Source organism: Urocampus carinirostris, chromosome 12 (genome assembly GCF_059441175.1).
Source record: "Urocampus carinirostris isolate Australia breed hairy pipefish chromosome 12, RoL_Ucar_1.0, whole genome shotgun sequence".
Taxonomy (NCBI): Eukaryota; Metazoa; Chordata; class Actinopteri; order Syngnathiformes; family Syngnathidae; genus Urocampus; species Urocampus carinirostris.
In genome coordinates this window covers 7,218,086-7,244,243 of record NC_142360.1, presented here as the reverse complement: position 1 = coordinate 7,244,243, position 26,158 = coordinate 7,218,086, and the positions used below count along the sequence as shown (strand labels likewise).

Sequence of the window (26,158 nt, the reverse complement as noted above, 5' to 3'; positions counted from 1 at the left end):
CTGCAAGGCATAACCTGCGGTAACAAGAGTGACTAGAAAGGCCAGTGACAATAAGGGACTAAGCAAACTTTAATTAAACAGGGCAGCTAACAGTAACAATAGCAGCCAGATATGATATGTATTCTGCAGCAATGTGGCTCACGCTAGTGGCTAGAGATGGAAACAGTGGAAAAAAGTGCAAAAAGCATGGGACATCAAAACTCAGCTGTGTGTAATAAGAGAGTGTTGAGTGCTTTAACCACGACCGGGACAGCTTCCTTTGCAAAATGGTCATTCACGCTTATGCCGTAGGAAAAAGGGGTTGCCAGACACATCAGCTCTTCAAAAGGCTTTTTGAATCTAAAATACCTTGTTAGTGATGTAGTACAAGGGTGTCAAACTCATTTTAGCTGGGGCGCCACATGCTAGAAAAAAATCTCATGGGAGCAAGACTAGTAGATTGAATAGAGAGAGAGAAGGGAGAAAAAGAGAAAGAAAAAGAGAGATTAATAGAATAGAGAGAGAAAAAGGAGACAAATTACAAGAGAGTAAGAAGGAAAGAGCAATAAAGGCGATACAATAGTGAGAGCACAATAGAGAGAGAAAGGGGGAAATGGAGAGGAAGAGAAAGAGAGAAAAGAGATAAAAAGCCGTAAAAAGAATGAAAGCAATTGAGTAAGAGAAAAACAATGAGAGAAGAGCACAAAAGAGAAAGAGATGAACAGAAAAAGAGAGAGCGTGAGAAGGACAGAGAGAGAAAGTGAGAAAAGGGAATGAGTGAAAGAAAGTTTAAGAGAGAGAGAGAGAGAGAGAGAGAGAAAATACATTTGGATAAAAGAGAAAGAAGGAAAATGGAAAGAAAGGCAGAGAAAAACAAATTGAGAAAGAGATAAAGAGAGGGTGGAAAAAAGAGAGAAATATGAGGGGGAAAGAGTAAGATACAGCTCCAGTTGCCTTGCGAGTGGCGCCTGGCTTTAGTGAAATCAAATGGACATACTGAAGCGCAGCTCGTTTTTCTCTTGCGCTTCTCTCGGCAATGTACGGTGGGCTCGATGCTGTCCGCGAGCCGGACGCTTGACACCTGCGCTACGGTTCACGAATCAGTGAGGTTGGCTCGGAAGGATTCAAGTACTTCTACGCCCCCTAGGGCTGGCTACGCGATGCACGAGGGTGCACACAACGCTACCTGGTAGTTCTGCAGCAGGATGAGACTCAAGTAGAACTCGCTAAAGGCAAGCTTGAGATCTTTGATGTTGTGGTGCTTGCAGCGCTCCTCTTGCGACAAGTGGAAGACGGTTTTGCGTTTGCGGAGGCCGGGCGGCGCGCTGCTCTCACGCTGAGCGTCCAGAGAAGCTTGCAGCTCGTTCTGCAAGGTGGCGAAACGGCGCTGGGCCTCCGCCAGCTTTTCTGCCAGAGGGAAAGACCAGATGCCTTCTGAGGGACCAAAAAACACATTCTGTCTGCGTTCGTCCCGGCCGTTCCGGGAAGCTGCAGCGCGGAGACTATTAGGTCAGGAAGAGGTTACCGCAAGCAAATGAAGAGATAAATGAGCTGAATCCTACAGCGCGGCGACAAGAAATAGGGTGGAATAAAGTCACCGTGCGCATTTATCTCGATGCGAATCTTTTGCTGAAATTCTACATAACAACAATTTGTTTTGCCTGTACATCACTAAGGAATCCTTTCTGAATCCACACAACGAACTGTAAATACAGACGCTCGGTAGATCCAAACTTTTTTTTCGGTATGTCGAAAAATATCCGGACATTGCTGTAAGTTAGATTTTGTATTGTGTGCACCTTTTCCCGAGTACAGGACATTACTGTAGTGCAGGAGTAGGGGACCTATGGCTCGGGAGCCATATATGGCTCTTTTCATGAGTACATATGGCTCCGAAATAAAATGTAACTATTGCACATCTCTCTGCGGCGTTCCAAAGTCAGGTGATTTCATCTCGATTTGGTCCATGTAAAGCCGAAGCAACTTAATGCAGAAGATAAGAAACCATTTAAACTGATAAATAAAAACGCTGGCAAATGACTTTGATTGGGTGAGCAGTACAGGTGGGCGGATCCCTGCACACAGCGCAAGGCACTTCATTCTCTCTCTCTCGCTTAATGCAGTCTACACCGAAAGTGAATATGACGATATGCTTATCGTTTGCAGTAATTTGTGACATTTTTACAAAAGAACTTTGCATGCACATTGTTTTGAAACCGTTATTAACGACAAATTTCATGGAAAAAATGGCCTCAACACTCTTAACTTAAGGTGGAAGACAAATTGTAAATGGCGTATTTACATTGATTTGGGACACAGGGTTTGGCATTATCATTTCATACATTTGATTAAATCATCAAATGACACACAGTGAAATAAAATGTGCTGAAGAATTAGCTTTTGTCTAGAGAGTTATTTCAATTTTGTCTGAAAATATATGATGTGGCTCTCTCATTTCTTTTTAAATCATTTTTTGCTTTTATGGCTCTTTGGGTCAAAAAGGTTCCTGACCCCTGCTGTAGTGCTTCTTTCCGCCGCTACCGGCGTGTGGCGCTGTGAGAGGTCACCCAGCATCCACCCCGGAGAAGAAATCCGCTGCCTCTAGTTCGTGTGTAAACATTCTATACCGTATCTCCAGCGCGCTAAGAACTTTGAAATTTTTATTGTTTAATATCTCCTGCACCTAGCAAAAATAGAGGCAAAACCGGTTTCATCTTTCGTTCTTGATGGCGAGGTTGTGTGTCATTTGCTGGACTCGAACCGGCAATAATATGGGATGAGTGGACTCGGTGCCCGCATGTGACGCCTGTAAGAGGCGTGAGAAAGTCCAAGAAGGCTTTGCTGTGGGAAAGTGGAACTCGCGACAGCTGACCTGGCAGGCACCAGTTAACCAACCGGTTCTCATGGAAATGTATACATGAGGAGAAAAAAATAAGGAACGTGTTAGTGTTTTCAGCAAAATATGACGTCAGTTATCGGCATGATTTAAAAAAAAAAGAAAAGAAAAAAAAACAACCAAAATAATCAGTCATTTGACACTGCGCTAAAGTATTCTAAGCATTTATGTTCCTAATTAGAATATTTATGTACTGTATTTTCCGCACTATCGAAAAAATAGTTTTTGGTCCTATTTTTGACATACATAAGACGCACCGGATTATAAGGCGCTACAATGGGAACGTCGACAAAACAGTCAGATAGTTCAGTCAAACTTATTACCCCCTTAACATTCCGAAAGCTTGCAAAGACGCAAATACGTGTCGAGAACACGTGCGGATGCAGTGTCCGTACGATGTCACTCAAATGCATCGTTCCAGCATTCGGAAGGTTAAAGTCTTGGGATTCAAGAAATGCCAACCATTCCTTAGTATCTATTTTCTTTTTCGCTTGCAACTTTACTGTGCATATAACAATAAACACTTGGAATTGAGTTTAATTTAAAAATAGACACTCCATTCCATCCATTATCTGCACCGCTTATCACAGAAACATCGAGTTCAGTCTGAAACAAGATACAGGGACAATATAAAACCCGGAGTAGCTCACCGAAGCCGTTGTGTTCATAATAATGTGCAGCCAATGTCCTCTTATATCCGTGAGGGTAGTAAATCCAGGAGAATAAAATATTTAAATACAGAATAGAAAAAAATGCTTTCTCTATGCCGTCAGCCACGTGCTATACACATTCATCTTTTTCGGCCAATTGCAGGCTTTGTTTCGCCGTTTAAGCCAATGCCAGCCTGTAAATGATAAAGAGGATCCGCCCCTTGACCTCCGAATAACTTTAGCCAATAGTGATCGATTCAACTGATGACTGACACATCTTTTTCAGCCAATTGCAGGCTTTGTTTCGCCGTTTAAGCCAATGCCAGCCTGTAAATGATAAAAAGGATCCGCCCCTTGACCTCCGAATAACTTTAGCCAATAGTGATCGATTCAAATGATGATTGACACATTGGTTAGCCAATGAAACGCGATAAATAAATCGCAGCATACACCGCGTACTACTTGGCGTTCGGGGGAAAATCTAGTCGGCGGCTGCAAGTTAGTTGGAAAACTTTGCAATTTTAAAATTGATCCATAAATAAGGCGCACTGTATTATAAGGCACATGGTCAGCTTTTGAAAAAAATAAAGGCTTTTAGGTGCACCTTATAGTGCGGAAAATACGGTATATTCTATAGAGGTAGTAGCATAACTTGCAGGCTCGCGTCTCTGCTTTACCCCTCTGAATTTGTGCTTGAGGCACTGAAATAGTATGGCCAAGGTTCATATGGGTGCTTGAAATTTGGGCGAGTGCTTGTAAATGCTTAAAACTGTTGCAATGTTTCTCGGCAAGGTGGCACGGCGGATGGGTGGTTAGCGCGTAGGCCCAAGGTCCAGAGTTCAATTCCATCTACTGCAAGCTACCCTGTGCGGAGTTTGCATGGTCTCCCCGTGCCTGTGTAGGTTACCTCTAGGCACTCCGGTTTCCTCCCACATTCCAAAGACATGCATGTCAGGGTGATTGGTGACTCCGGATTGAATTGTTGTCTGTCTCTGTGTGCCCTGCGACTGGCTGGTAACCAGTTCAGGGTGTCCCCTGCCTATTGCCCCAAGATAGCTGGGATGGGCTCCAGCACCCCCGCGACCCTACTGAGGATAAGCGGATAAGAGATGGTTTCTTGCCAGTCCAACTTGGTAGACTACCCATTTGGAAGAGTTGACTTTCTATGGCTTGCACCCAACTTATATACCTCGTTTGTGTTTGTGGGAGAAATAATAATAACGATAACAACAATTTATCAATAATGATAATAACGATTATTATTATTATTATAATTGTTATAATAAATATAATAGAGTATCATTTTTGAAAAAAATGGCCTTGGAAGTCCCTCAAAGTGTTTGAATTTGGCCATGCAAAAGGTGAACAAACCCTATATCAGGGATGTCAAACTCAATTGCACAAGGGGCCAAAATTCAAAACACACTTAAGGTCGCGGGCCAACCAGGATAAACATTTATTGAACACACTTAAACTGAATGTTTTTGGAACATAAATATGAATAAAAAACAGACAATAATATTAAATTTAAACCTTAAATCACTTATACAGTATTTATTATTTTGCTCTAAATAAAAATAGCTTGTTAAATTATACAACTTAGAACTTAACTTAAACAACTCAACATTAAAATAACATTAAAATTTTCAATGTATATATTAAAAAAAAACTTAAATATCCCAAAAGATTTTGCTCTCCTTAATATGTCTCCTGTCAAAAGTAGAAATATGAAAATGCTGCAAAACCGGGAAATATACATAAAACATATATTTTTCAGAAATAACAATTGTAATCATTCCGTTTTCTTTGCTCTTATGACTCTGATTTGATCATTTGCTCTGATCGGAGCTGGACACTGTGTAGTTCTTTGCAGTATTGTGTTTTCAGCGCGGCGAAACGGTATAGTATATATATATAGTATTTAGCAGGGGTCGGGAACCTTTTGGACTCAAAGAGCCATAAAAGCAAAATATATTAACGGTCATTTTATTTTGGGAAAGAGCCACACCATATATTATAAGACAAATTTACTAAATTGCTAAACCCGCACCCCAGACAAAAGCTTAGTCTTCAGCACAATTATTTTTGATGATTTGATCAAAATTATGAAAAGAGAATAATGCCCGAGCCCGTGTCCCAAAATCAACAAACATACCACTTTAAACTTGTCTCTTTCTTGCAATTACTCAAGATCGGTTAAACTCATTTTGACCCTTTTTTTTCATACATATTGGTTTCAAAACCAGATGTAAGCATTTATTTTGTAAAAACGTCACAACATTCTGATAACAGGGAGCCTGATGTGCTTACTTTTGGCGCGGACGGAGTAGGGCGAGAGATGGGAGGGAGTGCTTGCACTTTTTGCATAGCTCCACTCATCCCCCCCACTCACCCAAACTAAGTTATCTTCCGGTGTTTTCACGTATTTACAATTTGTTCCGTGGATTCATCATAAGTTATCTGAACACTGAACACAGATTATATATTGAGCTTTTATATAAAGGATTCTTTAGGGTTGTACAGCCAAAACGAGTTTTTTTTTGTTTGGCACCTTGACTGTATATCGCAGTGAAAACGTGCCCTATATATTCTAAAAAGTACTGCTTTTCAATTCAGTCCTTCTTTGTCTTTGCGTGTATCTGAACAGGATTAATGATTCAAGTTTTGAACGAGATGGACAACGGGCCATTGATCACAATAATGTAAAACGGTCTTGCGGGCCGGATATAATCACACGGCGGGCCGGACGTGGCCCGCAGGCCGGGAGTTTGACACATGTGCCCTATATGAATGTGTGCAGCGCTTATGTGGTTACATGATCTAACTGGCATGATGTCTGAGCTTATTATAACCATACTTCTTAGTATCACAACACAGCAATAACATAATGAGAAAATAGTGATAAAATGATTATTTTAGAAATGCATATTAACTTGTAGCTAAAAGAAGTAGCTCACTGCCTAAAAACGGTTTGTGACCCCTGTTTTATATATATTTTTTAAATTTGGTTGAACTCTTGTATCTATTTGTGCTCAAACAACAATTTAATTAAAATGAAAAGCTTGTTTACGACAACTGACGGTTGCCCAACAAGTTTGCATACTAGTGCCTTAATTGCCTAAAAATGTGTTACTTTTCAGTACTAGACATACACAAAAAGTAGTATATATATTTAAAGGTTTTGTACTCATTTAGCAAAGATCTCTCCCAGAAATTTGCCTACCGTTTACCGCTATGAAAGACTTTCACCTTTGTATTTGGCAAAATGTTACATTTGCCTAATGTAGCATTTGTTTACTTATTTTCATTTATTAACGACTAAAGTATATGGCACTTGATAAGAATAGGCGATTTACATTTTTTTTTCCCATGGCATGTGGGACATTAAGGTTTCGAGCACTTGTATAATGTTTAGAAGTGATATACAGACGCTCCCCTACTTACAACCATTCGACTTACACAAAACGGTAAATGCGAACATTTTATCCGGGATGTCGAAAAATATCCGGACATTGCTCTAAGATTTTGTATTGTGTGCACTATTTTCTGAGTAGAGGACACTATTGTGGGCAGCACGGCGGCGCAGTGGTTAGCGCGTGTGCGGCACAGTTCTAAGGTCTTGTGAACCTCCTGTGTGGGTTCAAATCCAGCTACCGGACTTACTGTGCGGAGTTTGTATGTTCTCCCCGTGCTTGCGTGGGCACTCCGGTTTCCTCCCACATTCCAAAGACATGCATTTCAGGTGGATTGGCCGGTCCAAAATTGTCCCTAGGTGTGAATGAGCGAGCGAGTTGTCTGTCCCTGTGTGCCCTGCGATTGGCTGGCAACCAGTTCAGTGTGTCCCCTGCCCACTGCCCGATGATTGCTGGGATGGGCTCCAGCAACCCCGCGACCCTACTGAGGATAAGCGGTGCAGCTGATGAGATGAGATGAGGACACTACTGTAGTGCTTCTTTCCGCCGGTGGCGCTGTGAGAGCTAACCCAGCATCCACCCCGAAGAAGGAATCCGGCTTCCTCTTCCTAGTTCGTGAATAAACATACAAAACTGTATCTCCAGCGCGCTAAGAACTTTGAAATTTTGATTGTTTAATATCATGTGCATTCTTTCGATATAGTTGGTGTAAAGTGTAAAGAAGAGGCGAGCCGTTTCTTTTGAAATGAAAGTGGAATAAGAAACCTTGTTCCGGTTGAGAAAATGGTCGGATCACTTTATTTTGGCCACTTTTTACGGCAGAGGAGGAAGTCGACCAACTCTTCAAGCTCATCTTCCAAAAATAAGTTAAACTGATCTTTATTTATCTTTATAGAGCATATTATTTGATGAAATGTTTATTTTTTTAGTACAAAACAATTCAGTTTACTTATACAAGCCTTCAACATACATATATACACCATAATCATTCAAAATAAGCACTGAAGCAACTTACAAACAAATTCAACTTACGTTTGTAAGTAGGGCAGCGTCTGTATTTCCACATAATTATAGAGGAACTACACTGCCACAAATCCATTTGCCCTTAACATTTCCATCCATTGACCACAAAAGACCCACAATTCATTCACAGAAGGTGACCAGACTCTCTAGTTGTATAATACAAGATTTAAAACCCTAAAGTCTTCATATGTAATCAAAAGATTAATGATTTGCATATGTGTCATGTTTCATACCAGAGTAGAAGTAATATTCTTTGGTGATCGCAAGGCAAATCAGGATTTAGAAGTAAAAATGGATGATGCTGCAATAGACATTGTATCAGAAATTAGGTTTTTAGGGGTAATAATAGACAATAAATTAAGTTGGAAAACACACATCAGACACATACAAACTAAGGTATTAAAAGCATTTCAATAATTAATAAAGCCAAATTTATTTTAAACTATAATGCATTGTATTTATTATATTGCCTTCTAGTTCTGCCATACTTAACATATTGTGCAGAATTCTGGGGCAATAATTACAAAAGTTCATTACAGCCCCTTTTTATCCTTCAAAAACATGCATTAAGAACCATACACAGGGTAGGACATCAGGATCATACTAATATTTTATTCATGCAGTCCAAATTATTAAAATTGGATGATTTAATAAAATTTTTAACTTCACAACTGTTATTTAAGGTCAACAAAAACATGGTGCCAGAAAACATCCAAAATTATTTGGAAGGGGGGAAATTATAACTTGAGGGGCTGTAATGAATTCAAAATCCCAAAGGTGAGAACAACCAGGAAAAGTATGTGTGTGTCTGTGTGTGGAGTCAAACTTTGGAATAATTTACAAGATGAGATCAAACAATGTCCAACTATCCATGTGTTCAAATTTAAATACAAAAAAACATTACTGGCGAAATACAGGGATAAAGAGAATGGGATATGAGGGAGATTGGAAATACTGTGTTTAAAACTATGGTTAACTTGTTGTTATTGTTGCTATTTATAACTGTCATTATTGGGGCGGCAGTAGCTCAGGAGGTAGAGCGATCGTTTTAGGATTAAGGGATCCCAGTTCAAATCCCGGCTTGTCCGTGTTACATGCTGAAGTGTCCTTGGGTAAGACACTTAACCCCCAATGCCCCCAATAAGCAGGTTAGCGCCTTACATGGCTGCACAGATCACGGCCGCTATTGGGAAATGTGAAGCACATTGTAAAGCGCTTTGGGAAGTCATTGACTTGAAAAGCGCTACATAAATGCAGATCATTTCAGATTTCAGATAAATATTATTTTTTATTGTTGTAATTATCATTGGTGCTGCAGTGATGTTTGATAACTAGTGGCATTATGACGTTGAGGGATGGGTATTACAAAGATTAGTGTATAAAATATGTGATTATTGTAATTATTATAATTATTGATATCTGACCTATGTAATAAGTATATCCATGAGATTTTGTTATATTAGACACAAGAGGAGAAAAGGATTTGTAAAATGTATTTAATAGGGAAGATAAAGGGGTAGGGAAAATAAGCGTTTGCTTCATACTATCTTGTTGTTGACTCGTTGTTTTTGTCCTGTTTTTATTTTAATGTTCGAAATGAAGTTTTCATTCATTCAAGAGTATTTATTTAATTGCATTTCCGAATGAAATTTCGCCTATCATCACTTAATCCACTTGTCACAGTTACCCATTGCCCCCGCCCATTTGGCGCCAGTTGTGTGATTGGCTTCCCTCCTATTTAAGCTCAGTGCTCTCACTCACCCTTTGTCTGTCCGTCAACGAACCTCTGCATCAGCAAGACGTGTGTTTTGACTCTGTCCGGTATCCTGCCCGGTATCAATCCCGTCTATCTCGCCCTGTTTGATATCTGACTCCAGTCTCCAGTGTTGGGTATCGATCCCGTCTGTCTTGTCCTGTTTGATACCTTGCTACAATCTCCAGTATCGGGTATTGTCCCCGTCTATCTCGTCCTGTTTGATATTGAACTCCAGTCTCCAGTGTGTGGTATCGATCCCGTCTCTCTCGTCCTGTCTGATATCTGATATCTGTCTCCTGTATCTGATATCAATCCTGTGTGTCCCGTTGTAAAGTTGGCTGTTTTGAGATATGTGCTTTTCTCAGAATTCAATGCAATGGAATTAACCTGTTTTCATATTCCTAAATATAAAAACAATCTCTCACACACACACATATAGTCACATTTAAAACATCAGTCTAATTTCATTTTTCATGTGTATACGTTTTTCCTTTTATTGTGAAGTCGCGCTCGTGTGTGTGTTCCTTTTCCTGTTTTCTCTGACGAGTAATAAACCACGCCTACCGACTGGGAGTTTCAGTCAGCCGCGGAGGCAGCCGATGTTAGGATGGCTGCGTTAGCAGGGCTGAAGCTTCCACGGAGTAGATTAAAACCAAAATAGGTGCTTTTATTTGAGTAATTCTGCCAACAGAGAGTTTATATAATATAATAGATTTAACACCCGTCCTGTCCGGTATCGACCCCATCTCTCCGGCATCTGCTCGTGTAACTGGTATCGATCTCGTCAGCCTCTGGCTTCCTGTTGTTCCACGCCAGACTTCTGCCTTACTTCTTCCGTCCAGCGATGGCCGAATCACTGGCGTTTGTGTTAACGTGCATGACAGCTCCATTCCCGTAAAATAAAGCTTGTGAGAGAAACGTTACGCATCTGGGTCCTCCTCCTGTTCGGGTTCTGACACCACTAAGTCTGCTGACTTTATTATTTATTTATTTATTTATTCATTTAATGTGTGGTCTTTAGAGTCAGTTTGTCGAGAAACGTGGTAAGATTTTCAAGCACTTCACACAAAATTCAAGCATTTTTCTAAGGTTGAAAACCAATTAAAATTCAAACACTTTCCCGGATTTTAAGCACCCATACGAACCCTGAATGTTGTTATCAACAAAAATAAGGACGCACATAAAAATAATTGGTATTTGCGTGGTTTTATTTATTTCCTAAGCAAAAAGTTATCAGTATCAGTTATATCAGCAGCAGGTTTTGATCAGTTATTGGTAAGAAAAAAAACAGTCGCCGCACATTCCTAAGAAAGTGTCTCAGAACAGACTGGATGTCCTAGGAAGATTTCCTTCGCAGTGTTTTGAAGGCGACCGCTTAAAGGGGGTTGCGACCCCTTTCTCGCAGCGCCGTGCAGAGGCGGGAATGTTATGTGAAGTCGGCGCACGATTTGTCTACGCGGCTCCGCTACCGAGAACCTCGCCCGTCCAACTGTCATTAGATAAAGTAGCTCAGCTGACTTTTCAATTTCTATGCCGAGACGATAAAAGCCACGGACTATGTGAACAGAACTTGTGTCTGTATTCATGGAAAACAGTAAAATATTGGCACTTCTGCAAGATATCCACTTTGGGTTAGTGTTGTGATAAGATCCAACACACGAGGTCTAGATTTTGAATGGACCATCCCACACTAGTCTTCAATCAATCTTTCAGCCATTTAACATAGGAAGATGTCAGCCATCAAACTTTAAGAGAAAAATAAATTATGTTTAATAAGAGCCTTGGTAGCTCATTCTCTCCTTAGTGCCCTTGCAGATAGATTCAGTCACCTGCTCATGATGCGGAACCCTAATAGCATACCAATCTCTTCTTAACTTGCAGATTCTGCAAAAAGCGGGAGGACCACGTGTCCTCCTCCCCAGCTCAAGTTCATACACCAAAGCTCCTCTACCAGAATATATTACGGCCCACGTCTCATGTTCACTTACGGGGCCCCCCGAAATACTCACCGGCCTAGACTTGCTCACCCGAGTATTCGACTCTCGAGTTAGCATGCAGTTGTTTACCAAATGGACTATTGTGTAATCGTTTGCCAAAAAAACAGAAGTTGGCCCAGTGGATGAAATAAGCGAATTATTTTCTCATATAGAAAACAGTGGCTGGGATGCGGCCCTATTTTGTCTGTAACTTAACTCTGGTGCCCCCCACTTGATGTAGGTATGTTAAGATTGGAGGAACTACCTCCTTTAATGTCTTTCTTTTCATTCAGTTCAGAATCTTGTGTGCTTTAAGACTTAACAAGTTCCCAGTACAATACTGCATTTTTTGTACTTTTACGCAATGGGTCTTATAGCTTTTTTGTGACGCTGAAGGAAGAATCAACAACATGACAACCATAGAAACAAAGCCTGCAAATATCAAGAAAAGTACAAAGAAGGCACAGAATTGGCTTCCCTTGTTAAGATGCATGGCCGTAACCAATAGATGATCAAGACTATTATTAAACATAAGGAGGCATTAAAAGCAAAGAAATCTTCCAAGGGCATAACAAAGCTCAGAAGGTGAAGTTTTAGAATCAATTCAACTTTTAGCACAGCGTCACCGATATTTTATCAATTTACACATTAGTAGTACTTGCTATATTCTATTATTAGCTGTTATTTCAACATGATTATCTTGGGTAGCTGTAGGTTTTTATCCCACTCTTTACAGCAATTTCACATCTCAGATTGGATCAATGTCTCATCCCGGGGTTCTACTGCACTTGTTGTTTATGACACTCTAAAACATTGCTGCAGCCAAAACAGGCCTCAATGAAATTCAACTGCACTGATAAACTTACCATCAGAGGGTTCTCGACTTCACAATTTGAGTCAACCTTTTTACAGGTGTGTGACAAGATACTTTTTCTGTCATTACAACAATCCTTAGTGAAGGATCCAGTAACAGATTAATGGAGTGGAAACAACGATTTAAAGTAACGCATTAGTTGATAAATACCTGAATAGAAAGTGTTGATTTTCAACAGCTCCTTTTCACAAGTCTGGAAAAACCTTTCTTCAAATTTAGCGTAGTATCGCTTCACCGTGTCCTCATCTGTGACTGGAACACAAAGAGAAACGAAAAATATTGTCAATTCCCCATTCTCCATATTAAAAAAAACGGCAATTTAAAGTCAAGGGTCAACATTTCGATCACAAAATTATAATAAAATGAAAAAGAATATTTAAAAAATCAGATCCATTTGGTAAGCTTGTCCATTTCCTAAAAATCTCAATGAAAAGACTTGAAATGTAAGGCAGCATTAGATGTGATGCTAATGTCTCCTCATAAAGCCTCACCTCATAAAAATCAACAATAATAGAACCAAGAAAGAGAGCTTTGCCATTCTGCAAAGTAATAATGACATGCCCCGGGCACTCTGTCAATACTCTCACCTGCACACATACAACTCACTTGATGAAAACCTATAAAACATTAAACAACGTCCTGAAAGACCTGCGGGTTTTACAAGAATCCTAGAAAATAAACACGCCATTGTAAAGAGGGCAAATTTTAGAGGAAAGGAAACGTTACACAGTGCCTGTAATACAATACAAACTTTTCTCCTGACATGGTTTTTGGAGATAAAAAGCAACATGAATGTCATGAGAACTACTAGGCAACTACAGCAAGTAGTGGTATACAGTGGGACCTCGCTACTTCGCGGCTCGACGTTCGTGGATTCAGAGCTTCGCGGTCTGTCATGGTAAAAATTTTTTTTTTTTTTGAAGGGGCATCGCTACTTTGCAGATTTTCACTTTTTGCGGGAACCCCCCTCGGCCGACGACCCTAATCTTTAAAATTGAGGCACTTCACACACTGGTCCGGACCCGTTCTCGTTTCCCGGTGTTGTGCCCAAATCCGACTCCCGTACAGAATCCTCCCCACCTCGCGTGAACGCGCATTCTGCTGCGCTTCCGACAAAAGCGATCGTATTCTATATAATACGCTTATTGAAACCATAAAGCGAGCTAATTAAAATAATTGAGCGATCGTAGTCTATATAACGCGTTTATTTAAACAATAAAGCGCGATCGTATTCTACAAAATGCGTCACGTCTCCCGCTTGGGCCGCGATGGCTCTACATGGCGCACCAAAACCGCGCGCCGGTGTTGTGCCCAAATCCGACTCCCGTACAAAATAACCGCCCCCCCCCCAACACCCCCCCCCCCCCCTCACATCAGGGTGGGTGGGAGGATTCTGCGCTTCAGACAGGCCGGCCTCCGCGCGGCGCGCCGGACCCGCTCGGCTTGTCGCGGTGTCGTGCATATCGCGCCCGAAAGTATCCGTGCCGCGTGTTAGGGGCTTGCTCGCGAATATTAAGGATAAGCGGTGCAGATAATGAGATGAGATGAGATTTTTTTTTTTTTTGAAGTGGCGTTGCTACTTCGCAGATTTTCAGTTTTTGCGGGTGGTTTTGGTCCCCATTAACCGAGTCTAAAAAAATAATTATTATTTTTTTTTTGAAGGTGCGCCGCTACTTCGCGGATTTTCACTTATCGCGGGTGGTTCTGTTCCCCATTAACCGCGACAACCGACGTCTTACTGTATTAAGAAAGGTATGATGGAGACCAGAAAGAAGGATCCAATGTATTGATCAATTCACAACTTAAAAAGAACGTAACCAGTGTTGAGCATGTTACTTTAATAAAGTAATGAGTTATAGTTACTCCAAAAAGTAACTTTGTTAGTAAGTAAGTTACTCTATAGTAAAAGTAACTAGTCACCTGGGAAAGTAACTATCTTCGTTACTTTAAAAAGAAGTTCTGTCAAAGAATTTGACATTTCCAGAGTCAGTTAAATAAAAAAAAAACAGGTAGTTGTGTTATAGAACCATGTACTATTTATTTCCTCTCACCAGCAACAGATGTATCCAACACTTGAAGTGCAACTAAAAATCCATTAAACAAAACAAAAAACAAAAACAGTGAGTTAAATAAATCAAATCTAATTCGAATGGTCCTTTGTAAAGATGGGAATTCCGACTCTTTTTAGAGAACCGTTTTTTTTCCGCTTGGCTCACTAAAAAGAGACTGCTCCCAAATGGCTCTTCTGGTCTTAAATCCATATATTACCACTTATTATGACTTGAAAAGGGGAAAAAATTAAGCAAAAATAATACTTAAACATTAACACTGAAAAAAACAGGAAACATGAATTGAATTATTAAAAAATCTACTAAATGAAAAGTTAAAATACGTAACAATTTTAACCTTTTTTAAAATTCAATAAAATCAAATTCAACAGAACAGAATCTCAGAAAAAAAGCATTTAATCCAATCACAAGACAAAAATGGCGTCTTAAAGGGACCTGTGTCATGATGACGGATTAGTATCACCTGAGGCGTGTTCAGGAGAGTGATCAGACATGTAGTCTCTTGTTAATCGCTTGCCGCGCACTGCTGAACGGTTGTAATCGCTCACTGTGATTGCCTTACTGATCCAAAATGGCCGACGACAGTACAATGGATTTCGTTCTACAGCTTGCTTTGAGCGAGTTGGCTGATATGAGCGACAGTTCGCATATTGACACAGTTAAGGTTATCCTAAACGCAGTGGAAGGGTCATACCTGTCTTGCATTGTTCACAAACATTACCAGGCAATGTAAGACGATATATTACATCGCCAACAGCACTCGTCAGGGTGAGATCCTCCATCTTCTGCACTGTCGACGCCATGTTGGAAATCAAAGTAAGCGGTCTTTCTCCCGTGATTACTCGGGCACGCGAGCGCTCAATAATCACTGGCCGTTCAGAAGCTAGCGATAGCTCGCGATAGCAATCACTCACTCTCCTGAACACGCCTCTGCTCCCGCTCGTTGGCGCCAGCCGCTGCGGGCTACCTGATTGGTTCTCTGTCCTTTTTTTTTCGGAATCTGTATTCGGAACACGATCCGATTGTGTGAGAGGCTTGTTTCCTGCGTCTAGCGAGCACCGGATCGCGGGCGCTGCCCTTCCTTTTTCCATCAATAAACTTGTGGTTAACGTTAGGCATTTGGGTCCTGATTCCGTTCTGGTCGTGACAACCTGGCTCTCAATTGGTGGGTAGACGGCTCCCACTTCCAAGAGACAGTTAATAAAGCTGTTTCGCTTGTGAATGACACGAGTTGCCATATTGACCAATTCGCTTTTTCTTTAAGCGCATTAGTAGATACTGTATTCGTAATCGCTCTCTAACTATATGGTAGTCTCCATTTTGTATAGTGATGTGACAATCATCAGTTCAACAATGGTGAGTGCCCTATCAAAAATGCATCAGTTCATTAACGTGTCAAAAAAAGTGGGCACACTATATCAATAACCAGTCTGTTCATGTTTCAGCAAAGGTGGGCATAGCCCAACAATGGTCTGTCAATCATGTAAGGATCAGTTTTTCTCAACTCGTGGGTCTGGACCTAAAGGTGGGTCGCAGACTCGTTTTCACAGGATCGCAGGCCTTTGCCTTGGCAAAATAATGCTGAGAAGAAAAATAAAAGAATGTCAATTGCACTCCACAACACAGTAAATGACGATCTCTTCTTGTTCATTCAATTGGCACGTTTTAGAGTGATCACATCTCATTTTATTGTAATATTTTTGGTTTTATTTCCTTGTCATGTCCATTATGATGGGTCTGTCACAATTCAGCGCCCCACCGTTCATCAGAGGGCGCCAACGGCCAAAGGGACTGGAGAACCCCCCCTGCATCCAATTATCCACACCTGCCGCTCATCACCTGCTGCTCTTCAAATCACGCCAAGGCCCCTTAAAGACTTCCTTTAGTCCTTCAGCCATGAGTTTTTCAGACTCTCTTTTGGTTTTGCTGATTTTTCCTTCCTCCCTCCCATTTTCTGTGTTTTACGGAAACGTGGCTCACGTCTAGCATCCCTGAGGCTAACGTGGAGCTACCTTGAGCTACCGGAGCTATCCGGAGCTATCCGGAGCTACTCGGTTTCAGAGACACGAAAGCCTGCGGGAAGTGGAAAGGAGGTGGACTCGCTATCTACGTGAACACGAGGTGGTGTAACCCTGGGCACAAAGATTTCCATCTGCTGCAGGGACGTCGAACTTTTGGACTAGAGTGTGATGTCATCCACTTCGCTGTGGCTACACTACAACAAAGCACCCCGAGGGATCCAGTTAATAAGTTAATAAACAACAAAGGAGACTGCTGGAAGTGTGAATTTCTTTATGGGGATGAATAAAGTATCGATCTATCAATCCATCCATCTTTTTGTTATTTCCTTTTACCGCCCAATGGAACCGTCAACACTGCCCGAGTGTGCGCGGTTGAGTTCAACCACCAAATCTAACAGGGTCCCAAGAAGGTGAGCAACGGTGATCAGTCATTGATGTTAAAACGCCAAGTTTGTTTCTTGTTTGGACACATTAGTTGTTTTGAAACCATTTCATTTTGTACCCAAGCTTTGTCATTAAACACCATCCATTTTTGGAGCACACTTGCCTAGGTTCCCGCGTTAATTTATTGGGTCCACCCCCTAAATCGTAACAGGTCGACCTGGCCACCTCTGCTGTTGGAGCCAGTCAATATAAAAAAGTGAACTAATGGGATGCAGGAGTAAAGACTTATTATGCGCAGGTGGGCGTACTCCAGCCCCTCCCACCAGGTTGGGGTTAACTATGTGCCAGATCCTGACAAAACAATCAATTAACAAAGGTTGTCCATCAATCGTCAGTCCTTCATCAAAGTCAATGGTGTGCAACCAAACTAATAAAACAAAATGAATCATCTGAGTACAAACAATAGGCCGCTAATTTGGACAACTGTGAAAGCATTTTAGAGCTCAAACAGATCTGCACTAGCGTCAACTGTTGCACTCGCTGCCCTTTTGACCAGCTAATGGAATTCTTGAATTACTGAGAAGCTGGCGGAGTCAGAATGACTAATGGGCTACATGCTATTCGTATTACAACTTCTTCTGAGTTGTCTTTCGGAAGCTTTCAATCAAACTGCTGCTAATTGGCTCTTTGGAGGAACATGACATTCACTGGGCTAAAAAAAAAAAAAAGGAAAATCTTTCATCGTCTGCTCAGTGTTTGCATCAGCACGCGTGCAGATCACTTCATTATGCCTCCTGAGCTCAGCTCCCGTAAATCCAATGAAACCCGATCACCCAAAGTTTTCAAATTCACACCGTGGCGCTTCTCCAATCGAATCAACCCAACGTCACGCGTAAATGTCACAGCTCTGATTTCAGCTCCATATTAGCGTTGGTCTGGAGAGACGGCAGATTTCCTAAGAGGTAAAAACACATTTAATTGATGGAAGTATAGAAGGGTATTTACATTAAAAGGTAGTAGAAAACTTTATTTATTTCCATGATTTTCTATTGTCGGTTTTGGAGTGTCTGAAAAGTACTGGGACTCTATAACATATTCAATTTATAGTACAAATTCAATGATCGCAACACTCTCTTGAACTGTGTTTATGTGACAAGGTTCGTCACGAACCATGACAGGAAATAGGAATGAGAACCCAATCGCGTAACGTTGCTCACAGTTTATTGGGGAGAGGAGGAATGAGCGCCCACTCGATCCGGGGATCGATGGTCGCGGAAGTGGATTGAAATCAGAACTAAGGAGTGGTCAAAATCAAACAGATCGGGCCGAAAATAAAACAGGATCACAACACAGGCAAATTCACAGGACTTGGCATATCACACAGAGTCTAGCAGGAGTTTCGCAGACGCTCTGACACCAGCGACTCACAAGACCGCGTTTAAATAGTCCGGCAGCAATCTGTAAACGCGTTTCAGCTGGTGTCAATGGGCAGGGCCAATTGGGCGCCGTGGCAACCGTGACAGAACATGGCACAACACGGTGAGGACCAATTGGGCGCCATGGCAACCATGACAATTCAATCCCCGGATTCATAACGGAAGGATTGTTATTGTTCATCTCCCTCAGTCACTATTTGACGCTGCATAGAGCAACATTTATAATTTTAGGAGACTTATTGCTAAGCTAAGAAGGGCAGTAGGGCAATGAGGTGGGTTTTGGGGTCCCCTTGTTACAGCATTTGTATGTCAACAAAATAATTATTTCACATGCACAAAAAGATGCCTTTCTGCCATTGGTCAATGTTCTGTAACATGCTGGTCTGCTATTTGTTTGCGTCACAGATTCATGAAAATGCGGATAGTGGCTGAACTACGACCCATAACGCCTTTCTTTTCATTCAGTTCAGAATTTTAAGTACCAAACTTTGATTTTTTTTAGCTATAGATCCTTACCCTTGCTGTGCTACTAAAGGAAGCCGAAACATAATACCAATGGAAACAAAGCTTGTGGTTATCAAGAAATATGAAGAAGACGCACAAAGCGCCAACCTCACTAAATTGCATGGCTGTAATAAGTTGAGGATTGGGACAACACTAATTCGGAGGTGATTAAAGCGATCCTTGCAAATGGAAGTTTTAAAATCAATATTAGGTTTAATCTGCCGCCCATCCCCCCACTACTCCACTGTACCAGCTCAAGTCATGTCACACTAAATATAAATAAAAGGCCATTTATCTCTTACATGTATATTCATTTTATCATTAACATGTAGAGTACATCCAAACAGTACATACTATATTGTGTTTTCACATCTGGGGTACCAGGGGTATGGAACACATTCGCTAATTAGCATAGGTTTTACATCCCCCACTATACACCAATTTCATTTTGCAATACCCGCCTCTGGACAGAATAATTTTGTATCCCGTTTTATTTTATCCAGAATTTCATAACATATCATTTTTGTTAGCTAATCCAAATGTATTAATAGTTTGTATAGTATCTATTTTGACATTCAAAAACTATCATTCCAAATTATATCGATTGCCCTGTATATGATTCTATTGTTTGATTATTTACATTTTTTGTATATTTTATAAATGCTCATGCTACTACCGTATTTTAAATACCAATAAGGAAAGGCAGATGCAAATAAATACACACAAAGAATTGTGCTGTTAGCCAGAAAAACAACACTTGAATTGACCTACGTTATTCCCAAAGCGAGACGGTTGTAGCACCCCCCTCTCTCGCCGTCCTCTGTAGGTTGTATAAATAAATTATGAGACGGTTTCCCCTACACCCAACTACCCCCCACCGCCCCTTCAAAAAACACACTTTATCCTCAGGTTCTATTTTGTCACATGCCCCTTAATAAATCCGTCATCGAGAGAATCACCTTAGATCAGCGAAATTATTTACTCATATATTTTATGTGCATTAAACCCATTTGGGGAAAACCATAGAATTCATATTATCATTCCTTCTTAGTTTGTCATAATCTTGATTATTTTGCAAAGGTATTATGAGTCAAGAAAATAAACTATGGACGGACAACAATTGTTTTTCCACCTACAGATTGCACTGCTTTTATTGCACTATTTATATTATGTACTATTTTTTCATTGCACTATTACTATAACTTGGGCCAGTCTCTAAGCACTGTAAATATTTTATTTTATTTGTGTGCTATATTAAGAATAATAAATAAACACAAACATTCAATTCTTGCCATTATCTTCGTTTGCATGGTTAGCATGTTTTTGCTTTTCCCTTTAGCACCAGTGCAAGTACTGGGACCGTGTTGTATAATACAATACAAAAAATACATTATCGAATCGCTTTAACTAGCAATGTTTACAAACACACTAGAATCAGAACTGAATGGAAAGATAAAAAGGCATTTTGGGAGGTCGTTCAGCCAATAGTCATCAGCATCTTTATGATGCCATTACGCAATCCAATAGCAGAATAGTATTTTATATAAAGTCCACCAATAGCAGACTGGCATCTTAGAGCCGCACTTGATTTGCAGTCATACACTCATCATTATCCTCCATTCACATGCTCAAAGAAATGACAGACTTAAAACAAGTCTAATATTAACCTTCTCAATGCATAATTTATGAAAAATACATTTACTTTGCTTCCTCTGAACCCGAACAAATAGACTTAAACCTACCCCCTGTGATTTCCTCTCTTTTTTTTTAACCACAAATCCCCGTTCGGCCCTGCAGCCGCAATTAAAACTCCCGTTCACGTCAGGCCAAGGGAACATTAGAAATGCAAACTCACAGCAGGACTAGCAAGACCGCGGGCAGACCCGGGTTTATCTTTCCGACTTTTTATAGCAGAAGACTGCAAGCTCAGCAGGTCCCAAATATTAACCGGCAAAGATCAACCCGATTGGTGTGAAAATGTGATACTGCGTTGGTAATTTGGCATCAATGTGCAATCATTTCAACATTTTTGTCTTGAGCCTGTCTTATCCCAATTAGGTTGAGTGGCATCATAAAGGGCCATTTCCTTAGAGGTGGGGTGCATAGTTTGAGGTGTTAGAAGTTAGAAAAAAATATTTTCTGTTTTAACAATTCCCAACTAAGTTCAAAGAGACATTATATATTTTTTTCACGGAACCTATCTGCTTTGATCTTACTTTTATTAAGTCAAGTCATGTTTATTTGTATACCCCTTATCAGTGTTTTGGCCACAAAGCGCATTACACTGAAGGGAAGGAGGCGGGGGGACAGAGTGATATCACGCGCGCGGTCGCGATTTTCTTTCCTGCCCGGATGAAAATAGTGAAAGCTAGAAAAGGACTGTTTCAAATACAGTCCAAATGCCAACCCTGACCCTGAAAACGTTGAAAAAGGAAGTTTATTCGACCACTTCTAAACATTTCACATACTTGCACGCGCAATAAAAGGAGCTGCAATGATGATGACGATGATTCCCGCCAGCAGGTGGCATCAGCAAGTACAATATTTGTTAGAAGTTACAGTACATACATCACCTTTAACATGTATCGATAACAGTCAAAATTTAATGTACCGTATTTTCCGCACTATAAGGCGCACCTAAAAGTCTTATTTTTTTTCAAAAGCTGACCATGCGCCTTATAACACAGTGCGCCTTATATATGGCTCAATATTAAATTCGCAAGGTCTCGCAACTACGAGAAACAGCCGCCGACTCCATTTTTCGCGCTGTGCATACTGGGAAATATTAAACGATTGGTAGTTGCCGGGGCTCGTGTTGTATTTGTTTACTAAGTGGCAAAATGGCTACCCCATTAAACTGCTTAATTCATATTCAACAAATACAGTATTTGTCTGAATCCAGGGTTATGACTGGTGAAGATGTAAAGCACAATTTACCTTAAACAAACGCAGAATTATTCAGAATGTCACGTTTGAGAGAGAGAGCGAGCGAGAGAGAGAGAGAGAGAGCGAGATTCTCTTTCATACGTGCATTTGTATAAGAAAATGGCTCCTGTTAAGAGACACGCGTACAACGCCGAGTTTAAACTCAAAGCGATCAGTCACGCAGCACAACACGGCAATAGAGCGGCAGCGAGAGAGTTAAACTTAAATGAATCGATGGTACGGAAGTGGAGAAAGGATGAAGATAAGCTCCGCCAAGTAAGGAAAACTCAACAAAGTTTCCGTGGCAATAAAGCAAGATGGCCAGAGTTAGAGGAGACACTTGAACAGTGGGTTGTTCAACAAAGAGCGGCAAGCAGAAGTGTCAGTACGATAACTATACGTATGAAGGCAACAGCGCTGGCACAAAAACACCGGACGTGTTGGATGGCCCATTCACTGAGATATGGTCAATTCGAACACAGCAGAAGAAGAATTCGAGGGATTCGTCGATGAGGAGCTTATAGAGTGATCTTTGTTTTTCTTTTGTGTGTTTACGTTTTACATTTTACAGTTATTATGTTATTGCTTTGCACTCGTTGTTTTTGCACATTACGAGTGTCACTTTATTGCGATTGCACTAACGTTTCATTTAAAATAACAGTATCAGACGTTTTTTTCTTTGCGTGTTGACTAAATGGACAAAAAATAAAATGTTATGTCGATGTTGTTCAAAGATGTTAAAGATGTGTCACGAAAATGCTTTACCTCAGAGAAAATAATAAAACGGCTGTTTATTTATTTTGGGAGTGAATGGAGTTGTGGAAAGCTTGTTTGTTAATAAAGTTTGACCTTTTTGAATGCTTTGTTGACATTCCCTTGAGCGTGGCAACATCTAGAGGTTGCATAAAGTAACTACATTCTCTACTGTAGTCAAGTCGTCACATTTATTTACCGTAAATAGCCCTTAATCCCAAAAATGTCTCGAAGGACTGCACAGGATTACAATTACAAAATTGCACAATTACCTGATCTTAAACCAGCATGCACTTATAGCGCCTTATAATGGGGTGCGTCTTATGTATGGCATAAGTTTTAAAATATATCATTCATTGAAGGTGCGCCTTATAACATGGTGCGCCATATAGTGCGGAAAATACGGTAAGTACAGTAGATCCCCAGGTTACGATGTCCCCGTTTTACAACATTTTCCCCATTTCAGTGTGCAATAAATGCTTTTCCAGTCCCCTGTTATAGCATTTTCCCCACCATTTGTCATCAACTTGAAATAAAATTGCATGCCCAGTGTCTGCTACTGGTCTAGGTCATGTAAGATACTGGCCAGCTGTTGGTTTACGTCACAGCATCATGCCAATTGCATTATGCTATTGGCTGAACTCCCTCCCACAATGCTCGTTTTGTCTTTCACTTGCAAGCATAGTCATGCCCTTAGAAGACTTGTTTTAATTCTTAATTACTATCCAAATTATTGATCCGTTACAGCCATAGCAAGCATATGGATACTCTGCTATCTTCATATTTCCAGATCATCACAAGCTTTGTTTCCATTGTTAGCATCTCATTGTTTCTCCCTTCAGCATCACTCCAAGTCTTGGGACCCATACTGTAACAAATTTAGACTTGTTACACTAAATTCTAAAATGATTTAAAATAAATTGTTCATTGTGGGAAGGAGTTGAGCCAATAGCATTCAGTTATCCTCACAAAGCTGTAACTCAAATGAATAACAGACCAGCATCTCACTCTCTAAAAACTGTTGGGTCAAAATGAACCCATGCCCGGGTTCGAAAAAAACCAACCACACAATTGTGAAATGTTTTAGATTTTTTTACACCTTCTGACCCCCATTGGTTAATTATATATCCGTGTGGTTAATCTTGTTTAAATGACCAATATAATTGGTTCAATGTGTGCAAGTTCTCCCCAAAATGGGTCAAATATTGGGAGAGGATCCATTTTGACCCAACAGTTTTATGTTTACCAATACCTACTCTCTTAGGGCCGGTTTATCCAATAAGAATGCATAATAAAATGTATGATTAAAATCCGTGAAGGAGCAAGACCGTGAACCTTTATGGCCACATTCAAACACTTTTCATGGACTTTCAAAGCCATTTTTTTCCATTTCTCTGGTATCATTAAAAGAAAATATCAAATATGAATCAGGTACTTCGCAGTGCTACAATTATTATATACATTTATATATGTGGATTTTTAATGTAGTGTGTGCATTTATCAGGACATGTGGTTTTTGGTTCTTCAATTACTTGTGAATATTTGCTTTGAAGCCAAAACTCCCATTAGAATTTACCACTGAGAAACACTGAGAAACTTTTTTGCATGGTTTATAATAAATGTCCTAATTCATAGGTGATCCATGCAGTTATAGTGCCCTGTTTAGGTGTAGCATGCACCTGTTCTCTCGGGTGTGACCTGTGGGGGGGCGGTAACGCTTCATAGTACAATGTCAAACAACCTAATGCCACCTGCCGTTAATCACGAGGGAGAAAGATTTGCCGTGCAGACGTTATTTTTAAGAAGACTTGTTGAGCAACATGGCAACAATCTAAAGAATCTACAAGAACTCAAAATTCAAGCACTTTTTATTCCTTGAACGCACATTAAAATTCAAGGATTTCAGACAAACGGGAGCAAAAACGGGACAAGTTGGAGTCAGGGTCGAAAAAGGCTTGCCTAGAATACGCAGACGGACTGACAAAAGGAGAGTGACAGGACTAGTTTTAAATAGCAGGGAAACCAACCTGTCAACGAGCCGCAGCTGGCGCCACACGGGCGGGGCCAATTGGGTGCCATGGAAACCGTGACAGCTGTAACCTGGGGGTCTACTGTAATTTTCTAAACGGTTTCGACGCATTGCGGCCTTTTTGTGTTTTTGTTGTAACAAGTGTTGGCAAAAGTGATATTATTTTCCTCCTGACGTTTGACATCGAGCTGTTAAAGAAATTGAAGGAATGTGAGGTCTATGTCTTCTAAACACACACGCCCCCCAATCTGACGCTGATTATTGATTTGCTAGCACGCAGAATAGCGCTTTTGCCGGCCATACAATACGTTCAGCAGGCTTAATCAACGCCTATTGATTACTCGGCGCTGACCGCTTTCTTCCGGTCTGCAGTTTTTCGTTTTGTACTAGCGCCGGTGTCATGTTCCCCGCTCTTGTTTTGTCCCCGCCGCCATCTGATTGAAATTCTTTATCAGTGAGGCTGCATCTGATGTACTAATCATCCCAAACGCATTCAATCATGTTTTTTTATCAACGCGTCGTGCCCGGACTGGTGAACACCCTCTCAGACGTGGCAGCAATCAGCTGCGGCAGGGGCCAACTCCCGTAGTTGGTTGCTAATGGCTACGGGATCCAGGCGAAGCATCCGTGGGAGGGGGGGGGCGCACGTGTCGATAATGACAATGTCACTCCCAGCCAACCGCCCCGCTAAAAAGGGGAAGGGGCACTCACACGTGTGTGTGTTTTGGTGCACACTCACACATGCACAAAGTGTTTTTGCAGAAAATGGAGCAGAGCAATTTTCTACCGACCAGGTGGTTGTCTCTTATTATAGCCGTCAAAAAGCAGCAAGGTGTATTTGTGATTTTCTGTTTCACATTTCGCATCCACAAGGTCAGCGTAGAAAAAAATAGCATAATATATTTTTGGGAGCTCTTATCACATTCATCAGTATTTCTTGTGGGGGTGAACCCTTTTTCATTATGTCTACTGAAGTGTTTTACAGAGCTCGGTTAACCGGACACTTAATATCCTCTTTGCGTTTATAAATCTGTAAAAAAATGGAACCCATCGAGGTCACTTTCTTTGTTCGAGCATAATCCCTCTCACATCAATCTGCCGTTCAAGTAGAGATGATGCAAGGCGCTGCAAATTCAACAGCCTCGTCTCTTGTGTGCTTGTTCACACATTTTCTTTTTAAATTGCCACCGTAAGGCACAGTCTGCATTTCGGGAGAAGTCGCAGCTACGATGCAGTTTTGTAGAGAAAAAGCATGTACAGTAGACTCCCGGGATACGGCTACCCCGCCTTCGTTTTCACTTTGCGGTGTGAAATAATTATAATTTTAGGCCCTTCTTTATGGTATTCTCCCCACTATTCAACATCAACAAGAGTTCAAATCCAAACTTTGTAGTATTAATGGCAGTGTGGCCAACCCAGGCCTCGAGAGCCCTATGTCCTGCATGTTTTGGGGAATTTCTCTGCTCCAAA

General features: G+C 40.8%; 1 protein-coding gene across 1 annotated transcript in view; it reads right to left on the bottom strand.

The window, feature by feature from the left end:
* Nucleotides 1-26,158, bottom strand: part of xpr1a (xenotropic and polytropic retrovirus receptor 1a) — a 108,390-nt gene that overhangs the window by 24,551 nt on the left and 57,681 nt on the right. Inside the window, exons 3-4 of the mRNA XM_088348896.1 lie at nt 12,718-12,819; nt 1,166-1,386 (exon numbers count right to left, since the gene is read on the bottom strand). Of these exons, the coding sequence (XP_088205022.1) occupies nt 1,166-1,386; nt 12,718-12,819 (323 nt within the window). The remainder of the gene's footprint in view (nt 1-1,165; nt 1,387-12,717; nt 12,820-26,158) is intronic.